This window comes from Balaenoptera borealis (genome assembly GCF_965194805.1).
Source record: "Balaenoptera borealis genome assembly, chromosome: 6".
Lineage (NCBI taxonomy): Eukaryota > Metazoa > Chordata > Mammalia > Artiodactyla > Balaenopteridae > Balaenoptera > Balaenoptera borealis.
Window position 1 is genome coordinate 66381041 of NC_138863.1, and position 16823 is coordinate 66397863.

At 33.6% G+C, this 16823-nt stretch overlaps 1 protein-coding gene across 12 annotated transcripts in view; it reads left to right on the plus strand.

Moving 5' to 3' along the window:
• TTC21B (tetratricopeptide repeat domain 21B) overlaps window positions 1-16823 on the plus strand; it is a 98645-nt gene that overhangs the window by 35603 nt on the left and 46219 nt on the right. For all 12 annotated transcript variants that reach the window (XR_014245540.1, XR_014245541.1, XR_014245542.1 and 9 more), the window contains 5 exons: window positions 162-272; window positions 1013-1151; window positions 6823-6929; window positions 11128-11316; window positions 15812-15922. Coding sequence is in view for 4 of the 12 variants with exons in the window: in XM_082395231.1 (XP_082251357.1) it covers window positions 162-272; window positions 1013-1151; window positions 6823-6929; window positions 11128-11316; window positions 15812-15922 (657 nt within the window). In the remaining 8 variants the exon portion in view is untranslated. The remainder of the gene's footprint in view (window positions 1-161; window positions 273-1012; window positions 1152-6822; window positions 6930-11127; window positions 11317-15811; window positions 15923-16823) is intronic.

The window sequence follows — 16823 nt, forward strand, 5'->3', positions numbered from 1 at the left end:
AGTGATTATCACCTCTCTGAAATTATTACGGTTTCTGGACTTAGTATGTGCTTTATTAGTAAGTATTCCAAATGTAGACCTTAATTATAGAAGTGTTGCCATTTAATGGGAGCCAGCTAAGCTGTTATTTTATTGCTTCATTTTTTATCTGCCAACATTAGCCTGAAGAAGCCATAGTAGCATATGAGCAAGCATTAAATCAGAACCCAAAGGATGGAACATTGGCAAGCAAAATTGGGAAAGCTCTTGTCAAAACTCACAACTACTCAAAGGTAAATACTTTATATTTTGAAATGTATCTGTTTTAACAAATCTGCAAACCCTGCTCTGTGAAAGATCTTCAGCAAGCACTGTTTGTATCTTAATGGTTGGAAACTCCAAATTTGTCTTTACAAACTGGAATTTGTGTTAAAGACTTTCTCAGTGTCTCAGATTCTTCTCTGCTGCATTTTGCAAAGACTTTTTGGACCCTAAAGTTTACTTCAGGTTTCACCTTACAGCAAAATTCTGCCATGAAATAAATTATGATAAACTTAATGTTGTTACATCTCTTTTATCATATGACAAAGCATAATAGATGTCCTTTCTGTTGAACCAGTTTTGGTAAGCCATGTGCTTTGAGGGTTTTTTTTGTTTTTTTGTTTTTCATTTTTGTTCATTTTGTAGTAAGGATAGTAGATTTTCCTTTAGTTATATTCTTGCCCTATTCCTGGTAATTGTTGAACATATATACAACAGCTAGCAAAGTATTTGCATTCACTAACTTTTGGAATAAAACTGGAAAAAATTTTAACAAAGTACTTTGCTTTAGTTACTTGTAAGAAATGCTAGTTGTCTTGTGTAATATTGGATTCTGTAAGAAAAATGGCACACTTAATCAATAGTGCAAGTCCATGCATAAGCTGCTTTTAGGTTACTTCCAATTGCTTTAAGTCGTAATGTGTGCAGGATCTATGCTTGAATGCCATTCTCATTGCCTTTTTTTCCCCTAACTGAAATGGATTTTGTTTAGGCAATCACTTACTATGAAGCTGCTCTGAAAAATGGACAACAAAATTATCTTTTCTATGACTTGGCTGAGCTCTTATTAAAATTGAAATGGTATGACAAAGCAGAAAAAGTTCTTCAACATGCACTAGCTCATGAACCTGGTATGAAAATCTTTCTTATTTGAAAAAGTATACCTAATATATCTGATTCTTTTTATTTTTATGTTAGTATTTGTATTTTTAGTGTATGTGAGGTTGGTTCTTTCATTTGTCAGAATGTCACTCTACTAAAATATTTTAAAAATCTTAAAACAGGTTTGTGAAACAGTTTGTGTTATAGAAAACTACTTTCCAAAGTGACATAAAGGAAGTTTCCTGTAGTTTTTTTTTTTATTTAATTTTTATTTTGTATTAGAGTATAGTTGATTTACAATGTTATATTAGTTTCAGGTGTACAGCAAAGTGATTCAGTTATACATATATATATGTATACATTCTTTTCCCATATGGGTTATTACAGATTACTGAGTGGTGTTCCCTGTGCTATACAATAGGTCCTTGTTGATTATCTATTTTATATATAGTAGTGTGTATTTGTCGATCCCAAACTCCTAATTTATCCCTCCCTCCCACCTTTCCCCTTTCATAACCATAAGTTTGTTTTCAGACTGTGAGTCTGTTTCTGTTTTGTAAATAAGTTCATTTGTATCATTTTTTTAGATTCCATATGTAAGTAATATTATGATATTTGTCTTTCTCTGATTTACTTCACTTTATATGATAATCTCTAGGTCCATCCATGTTGCTGCAAATGGCATTATTTCATTCTTTTTAATGGCTGAGTAATCTTCCATTGTACATACGTACCACATCTTCTTTATCCACTCCTCTGTCGATGAACACTTAGGCTGCTTCCATGTCCTGGCTATTGTAAATAGTGCTGCAGTGAACGTTGGGGTACATGTATCTTTTTGAATTATGGTTTCCTCTGGATATATGCCCAGGAGTGGGATTGCTGGATCATATGGTAGCTCTATTTTTACTTTTTTAAGGGACCTCTATACTGTTCTCCATAGTGGCTGTACCAATTCACATTACCACCAGCAATGTAGGAGGGTTCCCTTTTCTCCATGTCCTCTCCAGCATTTATTGTTTGTAGATTTTTTAATGATGGCCCTTCTGACGAATGTGAGGTGATAGCTCATTGTAGTTTTGATTTGCATTTCTCTCATTATTAGCGATGTTGAGCATCTTTTCATGTGCTTTTTTGGCCCTCTGTATGCCTTCTTTGGAGAAATGTCTGTTTAGATCTTCTGCCCATTTTTTGATTGGGTTGTTTATGTTTTTGATATTGAGGTTCATGAGCTGTTTGTATATTTTGGTGATGAATCCCTTGTCAGTCACTTCATTTGCAAATATTTTCTCCCATTCTGAAGTGGGTTGTCTTTTCATTTTGTTTATGGTTTCCTTTGCTTTGCAAAAGCTTTTAAGTTTAATTAGGTCCCATTTGTTTATTTTTGTTTTTATTTTCATTACCCTAGGAGGTGGATTGAAAAAATCCAGCAATGGATGTTGCTGCAATTTATGTCATAGAGTGTTCTGCCTATGTTTTCCTCTAAGAGTTTTATAGTATCCGGTCTTAGGTTTAGGTCTTTAATCCATTTTGAGTTTGTTTTTGTGTATGGTGTTAGAGAATGTTTTAATTTCATTCTTTTTCATGTAGCTGTCTAGTTTTCCCAGCACCACTTATTGAAGAGACCGTCTTTTCTCCATTGTATATCCTTGCCTCCTTTATCATAGATTAGTTGACCAGAGGTGTGTGGGTTTGTTTCTGGGCTTTCTATCCTGTTCCATTGATCTATATTTCTGTTTTTGTGCCACTACCATAGTGTTTTGGTTACTGTAGCTTTATTGGAAGTTTCCTATAAATTGTAACTACAACTGGTGTTTAAACAAGTAAACATTTTTATAATCCTTTCTAAAAGTTGTTTTTTTAAAAAAATTCAGCATTATTAAAGAGTATAACGTACAAGTCTCCAGTTTCTCCTGTGCATTCTACTTGCCCTGTTCTCAGACCTCCCTAGAGGTAACCATTTTTGTGTTTTAGTGTATATTTTATATATATTTATGTAACTATCTAAGTAATATGCATATTGTTCTTTACAAAATGCATCATTCTTCCTATTCAGCAATTTTTTTCACATACAATATGTTGCAGATATAGTTTGATGTCAGTACACCCATATTATTCTATCTAATGGACTCACAATATTTTATAACTCTGTAAGCTATTTACCTTTTCCCCAATTAGTTTGTCTTCCAGTCTTTTGATGTTATAAACCATGTTAAAATGAATATCCTTGTATCTCATTCTTTGGTATACACTTGCTTATATTTCTTAAGAGCAAGATGCTACGTTAAAGGGTATGTGCACTTAAAATTTAATTGGATACTATCAAATTGCCTTCTGACAAGTTCATACAAATTTACTTTTTAAAGATCTGTACTTTTTAATAAAATCTAGTGCTTTTCATTGCAAAAATTTGAAGATTACAGAAGTGAATGAAAGTTGTGTCCCTCTCCCACTCTCCAGAGAAAACCATATCCTGATCAATCTCCCTGCCCCTATCTCTCACACACTGTTACATAACACTTTTTTCTACCAAAAAGGAGTCATATTATACCTGTAGGTCTGCAGTATGCATTTTTCACTTAATAGCCTCTCTTCATTTTGGCAAATATAGCGCTTTTAAATTTTTTAACATAGATAGCGTATTTTACTGTATGTCAATATCATAATTTATTTGATGAGTCCCCTATCGATAGACATTTAGATAGAAGAAAACATTACTGAGATAGAATCCTTGTTTATATAGCACTGTGTACTTCCTAGAATTGAATCTTGCTCCATTGTTTTTTCTTAAGGGTAAAAATGTCCCAACATTATGTAGTATTAATTATAGAGAAAACAAACTTTTAATTTACATTTCTTTGATGATTGGTAAGGTTAGGTATTATATCTATAGATCGTATTTTCACTAGGAACTTTTCATTCATATCCTTTGTCTTAATCCTTTACCTGTTATTCATTAATCTTTTACCTGTTATTCATGTTGCAGATATTTTCTCCCAGGCTATCCTTTCTTTATCAAATTACTTTATCATTTCATTGGTCAAGTAGAATATTTAATTATCATATATAATACCTACCAGTCTTTTCTCTTTTTGACTTTTGAATTTCTTGTCATGCTCAGAAAAAGCTTCCCTAATCCTAACATTAAAAAAAGTTTTCTTATATTTTTCTGGGGTTTTTGTGATTTTAATTTGTATAATGGAGAATTTTAATTTTTATAATGGAGCACTTCAATTCACATACAATTTTTACCATATAGTTTCCCAAATGGATAGCCAGTTATATCTGTGTCATTTATTGAAATGCCACCTTTATCATATAATAAACTTTTTTATACATATCACTCTGATTCTGGCAATTTTTGTTTTGAGTTCCTTCCTTCTCCTCCCCTCCCCATTTTTATTTTTGCCAATACCATGTTTTCTGTGCTTTTAAAATATGTTTGGATACATAGATAAGGCAAGCCAACTCTAAATTTTCTAATGTCTAAAATGGTCTTTTAATTTAGCTTTGAAGTTGATGCTTAAATTCTCCTAATTTGAATGCATTTATTAATTCCATAAAAATACTTGCATGAGTCTTGTCAGACCTTGCTTGAAACACTACAGATGGCCTAAATGTGGATATGCATTTTTTAAAAGGTTGTAGAGGAGGAGAGATTCAAGTAGTATGTTTTACTTATATGGGCATAAGTATATTACATTTATGCAGTATAAATACTTTCATTTAATAATTTGCTGAGCACATCCAGTGGTGTACTTAGATGCCTTCATGTGCATTTCATTATATGTTATTAATGCTCACATTAGTTTTTGAGGCAAATAAAATTATCTACATTTTAAAATTAGCATCTAATACTCAGTTTTCTTGAGTTATTCAGGTTCACCTAGCTGATAGAGTAGCCCCAGGGTTCTAAGAAACATCTTAAACTTAGCATGTTTGAAAGTGAATTCCTTATCTGCCTCCCCCATCTGTTTATGTGCAGCCTTCTCTATCTCAATAACTTCATCCTTCTTTGTAGTTTTGAAGAACCAAAATCCTTGCCTTCACCCTTGTGCTTGTGCATAGGAAATCCTCTTGGTTCTGCCTTTTAGATACATTCAGAATTCTCCTGTGTCTTATTATTTCCACTGCTGTCACCCTGTCCTAGCTACATCGTCTCTTAGGTGGATTAAAGCAGTAGCCTACACTGGTCTCCCTGTTACCCAATCCTCAACCCCACAGCCGGACACAGTCTTTCCCAACCCAGCAGCACTATTGGACCTTTTAAACAACCAAAGTTCGATCACACCTGCTCAAGCTCCCCCTTGTCTCCCATTTTCTCTGAGTTAACCAGTCTTACAGTGGCTTACATGGCCTTCACACGTGCATGCTGTTGCTCCTCTGACCTCTCCTTCCAACCTGCTCTCACCATGGTCACGGCTTCCCTGTTCCTTGTACCACCTTAGAGCTTTTCTTACCTGTAAAATAGCAATAACAAAACCTGCTTCTCAGGTTGAGATTTTAAATAAATAATGATGTATGTACACCACTTCAAACAGAATATGGCTCAGGCCATGCTGTCGATAAATGGTAGAAGAAACATCTTTTTGTTAATTATCTAGGGTTCTTTTATTACTCTTAGATTACAAAATAATAATACCAAATATTTAAATAGCACTTGCCATGTACAAGACTTTAATTGCTTTGCATATATTAGCTTATTTAATAATTTATTAACTTTTTAAATTTTACAACAACCTTATGAGATAGGTACTATTATTTCCCCTATTTTACAGATGAAAGGGAGGCACAGAATGGATAACTACCTTGTTCAACTAGTACCTTGTTAACTAGAAAGTGATAAAGCCTAGATTTGAAACCAGACAGGTTGGCATCAAAGTCAGTGTTTATTATGTATATATGTATGTATATATATGTATACTTTATTAAGTTCTGTTATTTAAAAATAAATAGCAGTTATCTTCTTAATTGCATGTACCAACTACCCTATCTTGTTTTTAAATGACTTCAATAAACAGAAGTGCTTATACACTTAAGAATGGAAATTGAGGACTTTCCTAGTGGTGCAGTGGTTAAGAATCCACCTGCCACTGCCGGGTACACAGGTTCGATCCCTGGTCTGGGAAGATCCCACATTCTGAGGAGCAACTAAGCCCATGCGCCACAACTACTGAGCCTGTGTGCCCTAGAGCCCGTGTGTCGCAACTACTGAGCCCCACACGCCGCAACTACTGAGGCCTGTGTGCTCTAGAGCCCACACGTCTAGAGTCCGTGCTCCTCAACAAGAGAAGCCACCACAATGAGGAACCCATGCACCGCAACAAAGAGTAGCCCCTGCTCACCACAACTAGAGAAAGCCCATGCGCAGCAACAGAGACAGATAAACAAACAAACTAATTAATTAATTAAATCTTTAAAAAAAAAAAGAATGGAATTTGAAACTCTTCTCTGTGTTGTTGTAGTGTTATCTCTTGTATGTCTAAGAAAAGCCTCCAGTTCTTTAACTTTTCTTCCAGCCAGTTTTTATCCTAAATCTTTTTTTTTTTTCCAATTTGGCCATTCTTCAGTTAACTTACTGAACCTTTTTAAACTTTATTCACTATTTTTCAGAATCAAGTATAAAAACTTGTAGAAAAATGAAAAGATTTATTTTAAATGAATTATTATTTTTTCCCATTATATTTTATTCTTTCATAGTAAATGAACTGTCAGCTCTCATGGAGGATGGACGTTCTCAAGTTCTTCTAGCAAAAGTTTATAGTAAAGTGGACAGACCTGGTGATGCAGTTACTTCATTACAACAGGTAAACAAATGCCTTTGTTTGTGAGGGGTTAAGGGTGGGTGATGGTCTCAGAAAGAAATATGCCACACGTAAAAGGAAGACAATCTTTTGACCCAACTGTCATAGAAAATAAGTCAAATAGAAATAATGATTGAATGCCAGTGGATTGTACTGTTTAAATATATTGTTGCTAAATATTATAACAATTAGGAAACGTTGATATTTTTAATCCTGTTTTATAGCTGAGGGAGCTTGGTTTAATAACTTGTGTGAAGTCACATGACTAGTGTCATAGGCAGGAGTTGAACTCATTTTTTTCTTCCACTTATTTATATCTTCTTTAATTTCCTTTAATGTTTTGTGATTTTCAATGTAGAGGTTTTGTACACATTTCCTTAGATGTATTCCTAAGTGGCTAATGTGTTTTGATGATTTTTCAATTTCTAGTTTGCTAACAATTTTGTGTAATGCACTCTCTGCATCTATCAAAATGGTCATGTGACTTTTCTCCAATTTTTTTTTTCTGTTTATTGATTGATTTTTGAAAGTTAAACCATCCTTATAGTACCGAAATAAATGTCACTGTTGTGATTTTTTAAAAGACATTGCTGGAATTTAAAGATAGTTCCTAATATTTTGTTCAAGGTTTGTGCGTATATGTTCATTAGAAAGATTGGTCTCTAAGACATGCTATTTCTTTAATGTTTGGAACAATTCAGTATTAGCACCTTTGAGACCTTGAGGTTTATTTGACAGAAGATTTATTAATAGATTCAATATCTAGATTTCATCACACAAAATGTGTGTGTGTGTTTTTCAGGCAATGTCCAATAATATTTTTTTGTTCAAGTTGTGAATGAATTGAGCTCACACTGTTAGATTTCTGTGACCCCGATGTAAGCTTATGATTTCATTAAGATATGTAATCTTCAACAATGTAATATCTTACCCTTAATTGTTGGTATGTTTTATCCCTGTTTTCTGAATTACATGATAAAGGAATGGCACCTAACCTGAGGTTAGCTACCATTAGCTAAAAGGAAAGTGTAATTTTCATAAATTTAGGCTTTCAAAACATTTTAGAAGTGAATTTGGCATATTTCATTCCATTATGAATATCATTAGTCTCAGTGACTCTGGTTGCATGAGCTTCTGTGTTCTATGAGCAGACACATTGAATAACACTAAAAAAAAGGGACAAACTGTGGTTAGACAATGCCAACAAACCAAAATCAAATTCATTTTAAGTTTATATGTTATATAGCACAGGAATTTTTCACCTTTCATAAAATTTGAAGAGCTATAACGTTCTTTCCAACTATAATATTCTTTGCATTCTGATCTCTGAAAAAGTAAATCTTTTTGAGGTACAATACAAACAATTTGAATTTGAATATAGAATTACAGTACAATTCAAATAGAAACTTATAAGTGTAATCAAAGTTTTTTTTTTTTTTTAAATATGGAACGCTTCACGAATTTGCGTGTCATCCTTGCGCAGGGGCCATGCTAATCTTCTCTGTATCGTTCCAATTTTAGTATATGTGCTGCCGAAGCGAGCACTAATCAAAGTTTTTGATATTTTAAATTCATTTATTCAGCAACCATTTATTGAGCTTAATTCTCCACATTATGGAACTTGGGAGTTCCATCATAATATTTTTGCATAGTTGCTAAACATATGAAATATGAAACATGTTTCGGACTTCCGAAATAACTCCACATTTCTTCATCCCTCTCTGTCAGCTTTTAGCCCTATCCATTATTATCTTTTAGCCCAGACTCCTCCTAACTGATCCCCATCCTCTTATTGAACAGTAGAGGTGAAAATCATGGGATCCATCTTCAAATATGTTCACCATGATAGGAGCTCGAAATTTTTGTTGAATGGCTGAAAGGAAATCATAGATTATTTTAATTGTTTAATTGCAGGAACAGTTAAAGGAAAAATCACTTTTTAGTATATGCATTATCTTTTCTGTGAAAATAAAATCTAAACTAGAAATAAAAAACCTATGTGCCATAAAACACTAACAATTTTAGGACATTATAACTTTATATAGTTTTAATTAATATGTACAAATTATACTTGTTTTTGCTTCCTTCACTTAACATTCATTTGTACGGATTTTTCCAGTATAGATCCATCTTCATCATATAAAAAGTAATGTGATATTCTGATTTTATTGGTATATTTTGCTTTGATGAGGTCTTCGGTAAGATATACAATAAGGCTGTTGAAATAAAAAGGGAAAATTAAGAATTCTTTGAAATAAGATGTTTATATATATACTTTCTTCTACCCAAGGGTTTGATGGAATTTAGAAGAATATTATAATAAAGGAAGGGGGAGGGAAAAGTAATGGTGTTGACAGATCAGGGTTAATATGGTTATTGTAAAAGATCATTAAATTTATTTCTGATAAAACCAAGGAAAAGTATAGGGAATGGTATCAATTCTTCAGAAAATTTTATTCTGTGTGAAAATGTTTTTTAATGATTATTATATATACTTAGAGAAATTGAGCATTGTTTTATGATATCTTTAATAAAAAATGAAAAACACTTTTGCTCAAGATCCACCCCCCCCCCCAATTATTTACCTTTAAGAAAATTGCAAGGTATCACAAAACCTAACTTATAAAGGTTTTTCTCTAGGAAGTTAAGCTCATGAGGTCCACCTATTTGACATTTAGAGATTTAGTTGATGCAGAGATAAAACACACACTGTCTAGAGAAAGAAGTGCATATCTTTTAACCTAGTGCAACCATATAATTTATCATTCAAGCCAGAATACTTTTGAGAAAGAAAGAAGAATTAAAAATTAAGCTGGCACAACAGGTATAAAAGAGTACTGTCCCTATTTAGACCAGTTGTTTCAGAGTTCTTTGTGAGTGTGTGTGTGCGCACATAAGCAAAACCGTGCACACTGGTACATGCATAATATAAAACATCAAATACACAAACATGCGCATACCTCTATACTTATAAACACACATTAATATAACCAAAATTAAAATTTCATAAAACAGTGTTAACCTTTACCACATGCTATATATACAGTATTTTTTAATCCTTTCTCTTTCATTTCCAAAAGAATTCTTATCATGATGCCCTAAAATATTATGACCTGTGGTTCCAAAACATAATCAGCTTTAGACCATCTTCATCAAATACCAGTTGTCAACCAACGTTTTGACAGGAGTCCCCAGAAGGGCTCACAGTGTGTAGCGTAATGTGTGGCAGATGGTGGGCATTTATTGTTCATTAAATGAATGCATGAATGCATGAGTGAGTGATTAGCTCAAAGCTAAAGTTTATTGTAAAGGCCTAACACCTAGGAGTTCTCTGTCACTTGTTAAAGGAAGGTCTCGATGTTTCAGAAACCAGACTTGTGGGCGGGAAGGCTGATACTCTTCCAATTTAGCAAATTACTCTACATTCTTAGTCTGAGGAAGGCCCCTACCTCCTTAGGAGTGTCTATGCATAGTGTGGGACCAGGTATATACACCATCAATTGGATAGGCATTTCCTTATCATCAGACATTTGGGTTGCTTCCAGATTTGTTTTTGTTTTGTTGTTGTTGTTTTGTTTTTACAACAGGTCATTTTTTTTTTTAATAACAAATAACATGTGTCCTTTTTTCCTTCTAAGTGGTGTCCTTAATACCTTCCCAAGAATGAAACAGCTAAGTTCAATAGCCTGTTAATTTTAGGGAGTTAGTATGTTTCACGAGGGTGCTCCCCAGAAAGACTGGACTGATTTATATGCCATTGACAATATGTGGATGTACTTACTCCCTGAAACATGCCAATATTTGATTCAATAACTTTTAGATACTATTTTATTAATTTAATAAACATTTACAATTTTCATTTTTTTAATTACAGCATGTAGACATCTTTTCTAAATATTTGTTTTATGGTTGCATTTCCTCCTTAGTGAGTTTCCTGTGCATATTCTTATAACAGTGGGAAAAGATTCAGTACTTTTATAGCATTTTAGTTGCAAAGATCAGTGCATGCTGGCTTATTTGCAAACAAGTACATTTTTAAAACCTCAGTTAAGACATTTTCTTTGGATCAGGCTTTGTTAGGTTGAGGGCCATTAATGCTTAAATAAATCTGTAAAATTATGCTACATGTGAGTTACTGAGAATTGTTTAATTTCTTTTTCACTTCTTTTTAAAATTCCTTTTTATCCTTATATTTTTCTAGGCTCGAGAGTTACAAGCTCGGGTACTAAAACGTGTTCAGATTGAGCAGCCAGATGCAGTTCCTGCACAGAAACATTTAGCAGCTGAAATTTGTGCAGAGATTGCAAAACATTCTGTTGCTCAGCGAGACTATGAAAAAGCAATTAAGTTTTATAGAGAGGCTCTTGTTCATTGTGAAACAGATAATAAGGTCAGTACTTTTATCAAATTTTAAGCACCTTATATTCCAGATGTCATCTAATTTCCCCAAATGTAAACTTCTTAACAGCTTATTTATAAAGATTTGAAAAGAAATGTAATAAAAATGCAAGTTAAAATGTTAATATTGGTTTCAGAAATACTTCAAAATACATGATGCCTTAAATTAATAATGTTAGTCTAAAATTATTATGAAGTGATATAAAGTAAATCTGTAAGCTCTTTTTACATTCGTAATCTGTGTTTTAATAATTACTTTAAAACAATTCTCAATTTCAAATAAATATCTGAATCTAGAGGATTCAATTCAGTTTACTAAACAGCTGTTGTATTTTAATTGCTGATTGGTGCTGGATATACAAAAGCAACTAGATTCAATCTCTTAACTTCAAATGGCACAGCGTGAGAATAAATGTAAAGATAATATTAGTGTAGAAATCTTATATACATGGCCAGTTTAATTTTTTTTTAATTTTATTTTAATTATATTGGAGTATATAGTTGATTTACAATATTGTATTAGTTTCAGGTATACAGCAAAGTGATTCAGTTATACATATACATATATTCATTATCAGATTCTTTTCTCATATAGGTTATCACAGAATGTTGAGTAGAGTTCCCTGTGCTATACAGTAGGTCCTTGTTGGTTACCTATCTTATATATCGTAGTGTGTGTATGTTAATCCCCAACTCCTGACTTATCTCTCTCCCCCACGTTTCCCCTTTGGTAACCATAAGTTTGTTTTCAATATCTGTGAGTCTATTTCTGTTTTGTAAATAAGTTCATTTGTATCATTTTTTAAAAATTAGAGTCCACATGTGAGTGATATCATATGATATTTATTTTTCTCTTTCTGACTTACTTCACTTAGTATGATAATCTCTAGGTCCATCCATGCTGCTGCAAATGGGATTATTGCATTATTTTAATAGCTGAGTAATACTCCATTGTGTATATGTACCACATCTTCTTTATCCATTCCTCTGTCAATGGACATTTAGGTTGCTTCCATGTCTTGGCTATTGTAAACAGTGCTGCAGTGAACAGTGAGATGCATGTATCATTTCAAATTACAGTTTTCTCTGGATATACGCCCAGGAATGTGATTGCTGGATCATACAATAGTTCTATTTGTAGTTTTTTTCTAAGGAAACTCCATACTCTTCTCCATAGTGGTTGTACCAATTTACATTCCCACAAACAGTGTAGGAGGGTTCCCTTTTCTCCACACCCTTTCCAGCATTTGTTTCTGTTTGTAGACTTTTTGATGATGGCCATTCTGACCAGTTTGAGGTGATAGCTCGTTGCGGTTTTGATTTGCGTTTCTCTAATGATTAGTGACGTTGAGCATCTTCTCGTGCTTTTTGGCCGTCTGTATGTTTTCTTTGGAGAAATGTCTATTTAGATCTTTTGCCCATTTTTTGGTCCAGTTGTTTGCTTTTTTAACGTTGAGCTGCGTGAGCTGTTTGCAAATTTTGGAGGTTAATTCCTTGTCAGTCGCAGTGTTTGCAAATATTTTCTCCCATTCTGTGGGTTGTCTTTTTATTTATGGTTTCCTTTGCTGTGCAGATGCTTTTAAGTTTAATTCAGTCCAATCTGTTTTTGTTTTTTTTTTTTTCCATTACTCTAGGAGGTGGATCCAAAAAGATATTGCTGCAATCTATGTCAGAGAGTGTTCTGCCTATGTTTTCCTCTAAGAGTTTTATAGTGTCTGGACTTACATGTAGGTCTTTGATCCATTTTGAGTTTATTTTTGTGTATGGTGTTAGAGAATGTTGTAATTTCATTCATTTACATGTAGCTGTCCAGTTTTCCCAGCACAGTTTATTGAAGAGACTGTCTTTTCTCCATTGCATAATCTTGACTCCTTTGTTGTAGATTAATTGACCATAGGGACGTGGGTTTATTTCTGGGCATTCTGTCCTGTTCCATTGATCTATATTTCTGTTTTTGTGCCAGTAACATACTGTTTTGATGACTGTAGCTTTGTAGAATAGTCTGAAGTCAGGGAAACTGATTGCTCCAGCTCCATTTTTCTTTCTGAAGATTGCTTTGGCTATTCGGGGTCTTTTGTGTCTTTGTACAAATTTAAAATTTTTTGTTCTAGGTCTGTGAAAAATGCCATTGGTAATCTGCTAGGGATTGCAGTGAATCTGTCGATTGCCTTGGGGAGTATAGTCATTGGGACAATATTAATTCTTCCAATCCAAGAACATGTTATATCTTTCCATCTGTTTGTGTCACCATTGATTTCTTTCACTGGTGTCTTATAGTTTTCAGAATTACAGGTCTTTTGCCTCCTTAGGTAGGTTTATTTCTAGGTATTTTATTCTTTTTGATCTGATGGTAAATGGGATTGTTTCTTTAATTTCTCTTTCTGGTCTTTCGTCGTTAGTGTGTAGGAATGCAAGAGATTTCTGTGTGTTAAATTTTGTATCCTGCAACTTTACTGATTTCATTGATGGGCTCTAGTAGTTTTCTGGTAGCATCTTAAGGATTTTCTATGTGTAGTATCATCATGTCATCTGGAAACAGTGACAGTTTTACTCCTTCTTTGCCAATTTGGATTCCTTTTATTTCTTTTTCTTCTCTGATTGCCGTGGCTAGGACTTCCAAAACTATGTTCAATAAGAGTGGCAAGAGGGGACATCCTTGTCTTGTTCCTGATCTTAGAGGAAATGCTTTCAGCTTTTCACCGTTGAGTATGATGTTAGCTGTAGGCCTGCCATATATGGCCTATATTATGTTTAGGTATGTTCCCTCTATTCCTACTTTCTGGAGAGTTTTTATCATAAATCGGTGTTGAATTTTGTCAAGAGCTTTTTCTGCATCTATTGAGATGATGATATGGTTTTTATTCAGTTTGTTGATATGGTATATCACACTGATTGATTGGCAGATACTGAAGAATCCTTGCATCCCTGGGATAAATCCCACTTGATCATGGTGTATGATCCTTTTAATGTATTGTTGGATTTGGTTTGCTAGTATTTTGTTGAGTGTTTTTGCGTCTGTGTTCATCAGTAATATTGGCCTGTAGTTTTCTTTTCTTCTGGTATCTCTGTCTGGTTTTGGTATCAGGATGATGGTGGCCTCATAAAATGAGTTTGGGAGTGTTCCTTCCTCTGTAGTATTTTGGAATACTTTCGGAAGGATAGGTATTAACTCTTCTCTAAATGTTTGGTAGAATTTACCTGTGAAGCCATCTTCACAGGTGTTGCACTTTTGTTTGTTGGAAGTTTTTTATCCCAATTTGAGTACTTGTGATTGGTCTGTTCATATTTGCAATTTCTTCCTGATTCAGTATTGGGAGATTGTATCTTTCTAAGAATTTGTCATTTCTTCCAGGTTGTCCATTTTGTTGGCATATAGTTGCTTGTAGTGTCTCTTATGATCCTTTGTATTTCTGTGGTGTCCATTGTAACTTCTCCTTTTTCATTTCTAATTTTATTGATTTTTGCCCTCTCCCTTTTTTTCTTGATGAGTCTGGCTAAAGGTTTATCAATTTTGTTTATCTTTTCAGAGAACTAGCTTTTAGTTTCATTGATCTTTTCTATTGTTATTTTAGTCTCTATTTCTTTTATTTCTGCTCTGATCTTTATGACTTCTTTCCTTCTACTAATTTTGGGTTTTCTTTGTTCTTCTTTCTCTAGTTGCTTTAGGTGTAAGGTTAGGTTGTTGATTTGAGAGTTGTCTTGTTTCCTGAGGTAGGATTGTATTTCTGTAAACTTCTCTTAGAACTGCTTTTTCTGCGTCCCATATGTTTTGGATCGTCATGTTTTCATTGTCATTTGTCTCTAGGTATTTTTTGATTTCCTCTTTGATTTCTTCAGTGATCCACTGGTTGTCACGGCCAGTTTTATAAACTAAAATGTTATTACTCTCAGGTCTTGATAGATGATCAACATTTTAAAACAATAGTCTAGTAAATGGCTAAATATTCAAATAAGTGATGTAGAACACAAGACAACCATGTTCTAGAATTTAAAGTTTAAGATTGGACATTTTGAAATAATACAACTCTTTCAGATGTAAGGCAAAGATAATCTTTATTAAGTCATAACCAAACAGGTACCTTGTTCAGTGGTGACTAAAGTAACTGGAATCATAGTTGTAAATCTGGAGCATATCTGCTTCAAGCTTTTTATTTTACAAATGAGGAAACAGGTTTAGAGAGGTAAACGGCCCCATCATGGAGAAGCTTGGACTAGAATCATAGCTCCTAATTTAAGATCAGTGTTCTTTTCACAATGCTTTGTGTCTCTCTACTTTCCAGGTGAGGCACAGCCTGTTTTTCCATTTTTTTTTTCCAGTATAAGAGAAACTAGAGATGAGCAAACCTATAGTTTTCCTGCTTATCATGCTTGGCATTTTTATTGCAATAACTTTTGGTCAAATAAAGTTTCATCTGTGCCTAGACATTTTCCTATTTCACTTTTTATTCCAAACATTTTCTGACTAATCTTGCCCTTCTTCTCTGTAGATAATGCTGGAGCTGGCACGATTATACCTGGCACAAGATGACCCTGACGCCTGCCTGCGGCACTGTGCTCTGCTTCTCCAGAGTGACCAGGACAACGAAGCTGCCACCATGGTTAGTCCAGGACACTTCACTGCTGTAAAGGCAGTTGTGTTTTATATTTATTCCATGGAGCAGTTTTAAATTTTACCTGATAAAACTAATAGTAGATGAGATGCCTGGCTCATGTTGGCTTTTGGAAGAAATAACACTTTTAACATTATTAGTATATTTTTCCAATAAACACCAAGACTCTCTTTATTTTATAAGAATGGTGAACCTAGGTCAGGCTTTTGCTTGCCCTCTTGGGCCTAGTTAATTTTTCTTTATGCTTGGTCAGGAGGAGTTCATGTGGTAAAGTTCTAATTTGCTAAAGACTAATTGTTAACAGTTTCAGTGGCACTTTCTGAGTTACAGAAAAAAGTCTTCATGTATCATTTTAAAGTGTGTGTTTATTAAATAGAGTTTTGCTTTTCTTTCTCATTTTTACCTGGGTTGAGGTTTTTGGTAGCTTTTCAAACAGCTACATAGATGACAGTTTGTGAGGTTCATTTAATAATTTTACAAATGAGTCACTATAACTAAAAAGAAATATAAGACCTCTCCCTTTTGAAACACATAATAAGAAAATCTCAGTAGGTCTTGCTCATTTTAAATTCCTTTGAAATACTTAAGGTTTCAGAATGTTCTGGGTTTTTTTTTTTTTAAATCTTCTCGTTATTTTAGCCAAGTGAGACACAGAGAGTGTGCAGTTCCCTTCAAGTTTCTGTTTTTAGAATAACTACTTGAAACATATTTTATGCTAAAAATACAGTTTTTGCAAACAGAGAAATGTTTCACATCCTTGATTATCTTCTGTTATACTGATCTCAGTGCTAATCTGCTTAAGGTGTACTTGAATTTTAAATGGCTCCGTTTTATAAAACTTTGCCCTCCTCATGTTTCTCATATGTGTTTTCATAGCAGTCAATCTTGA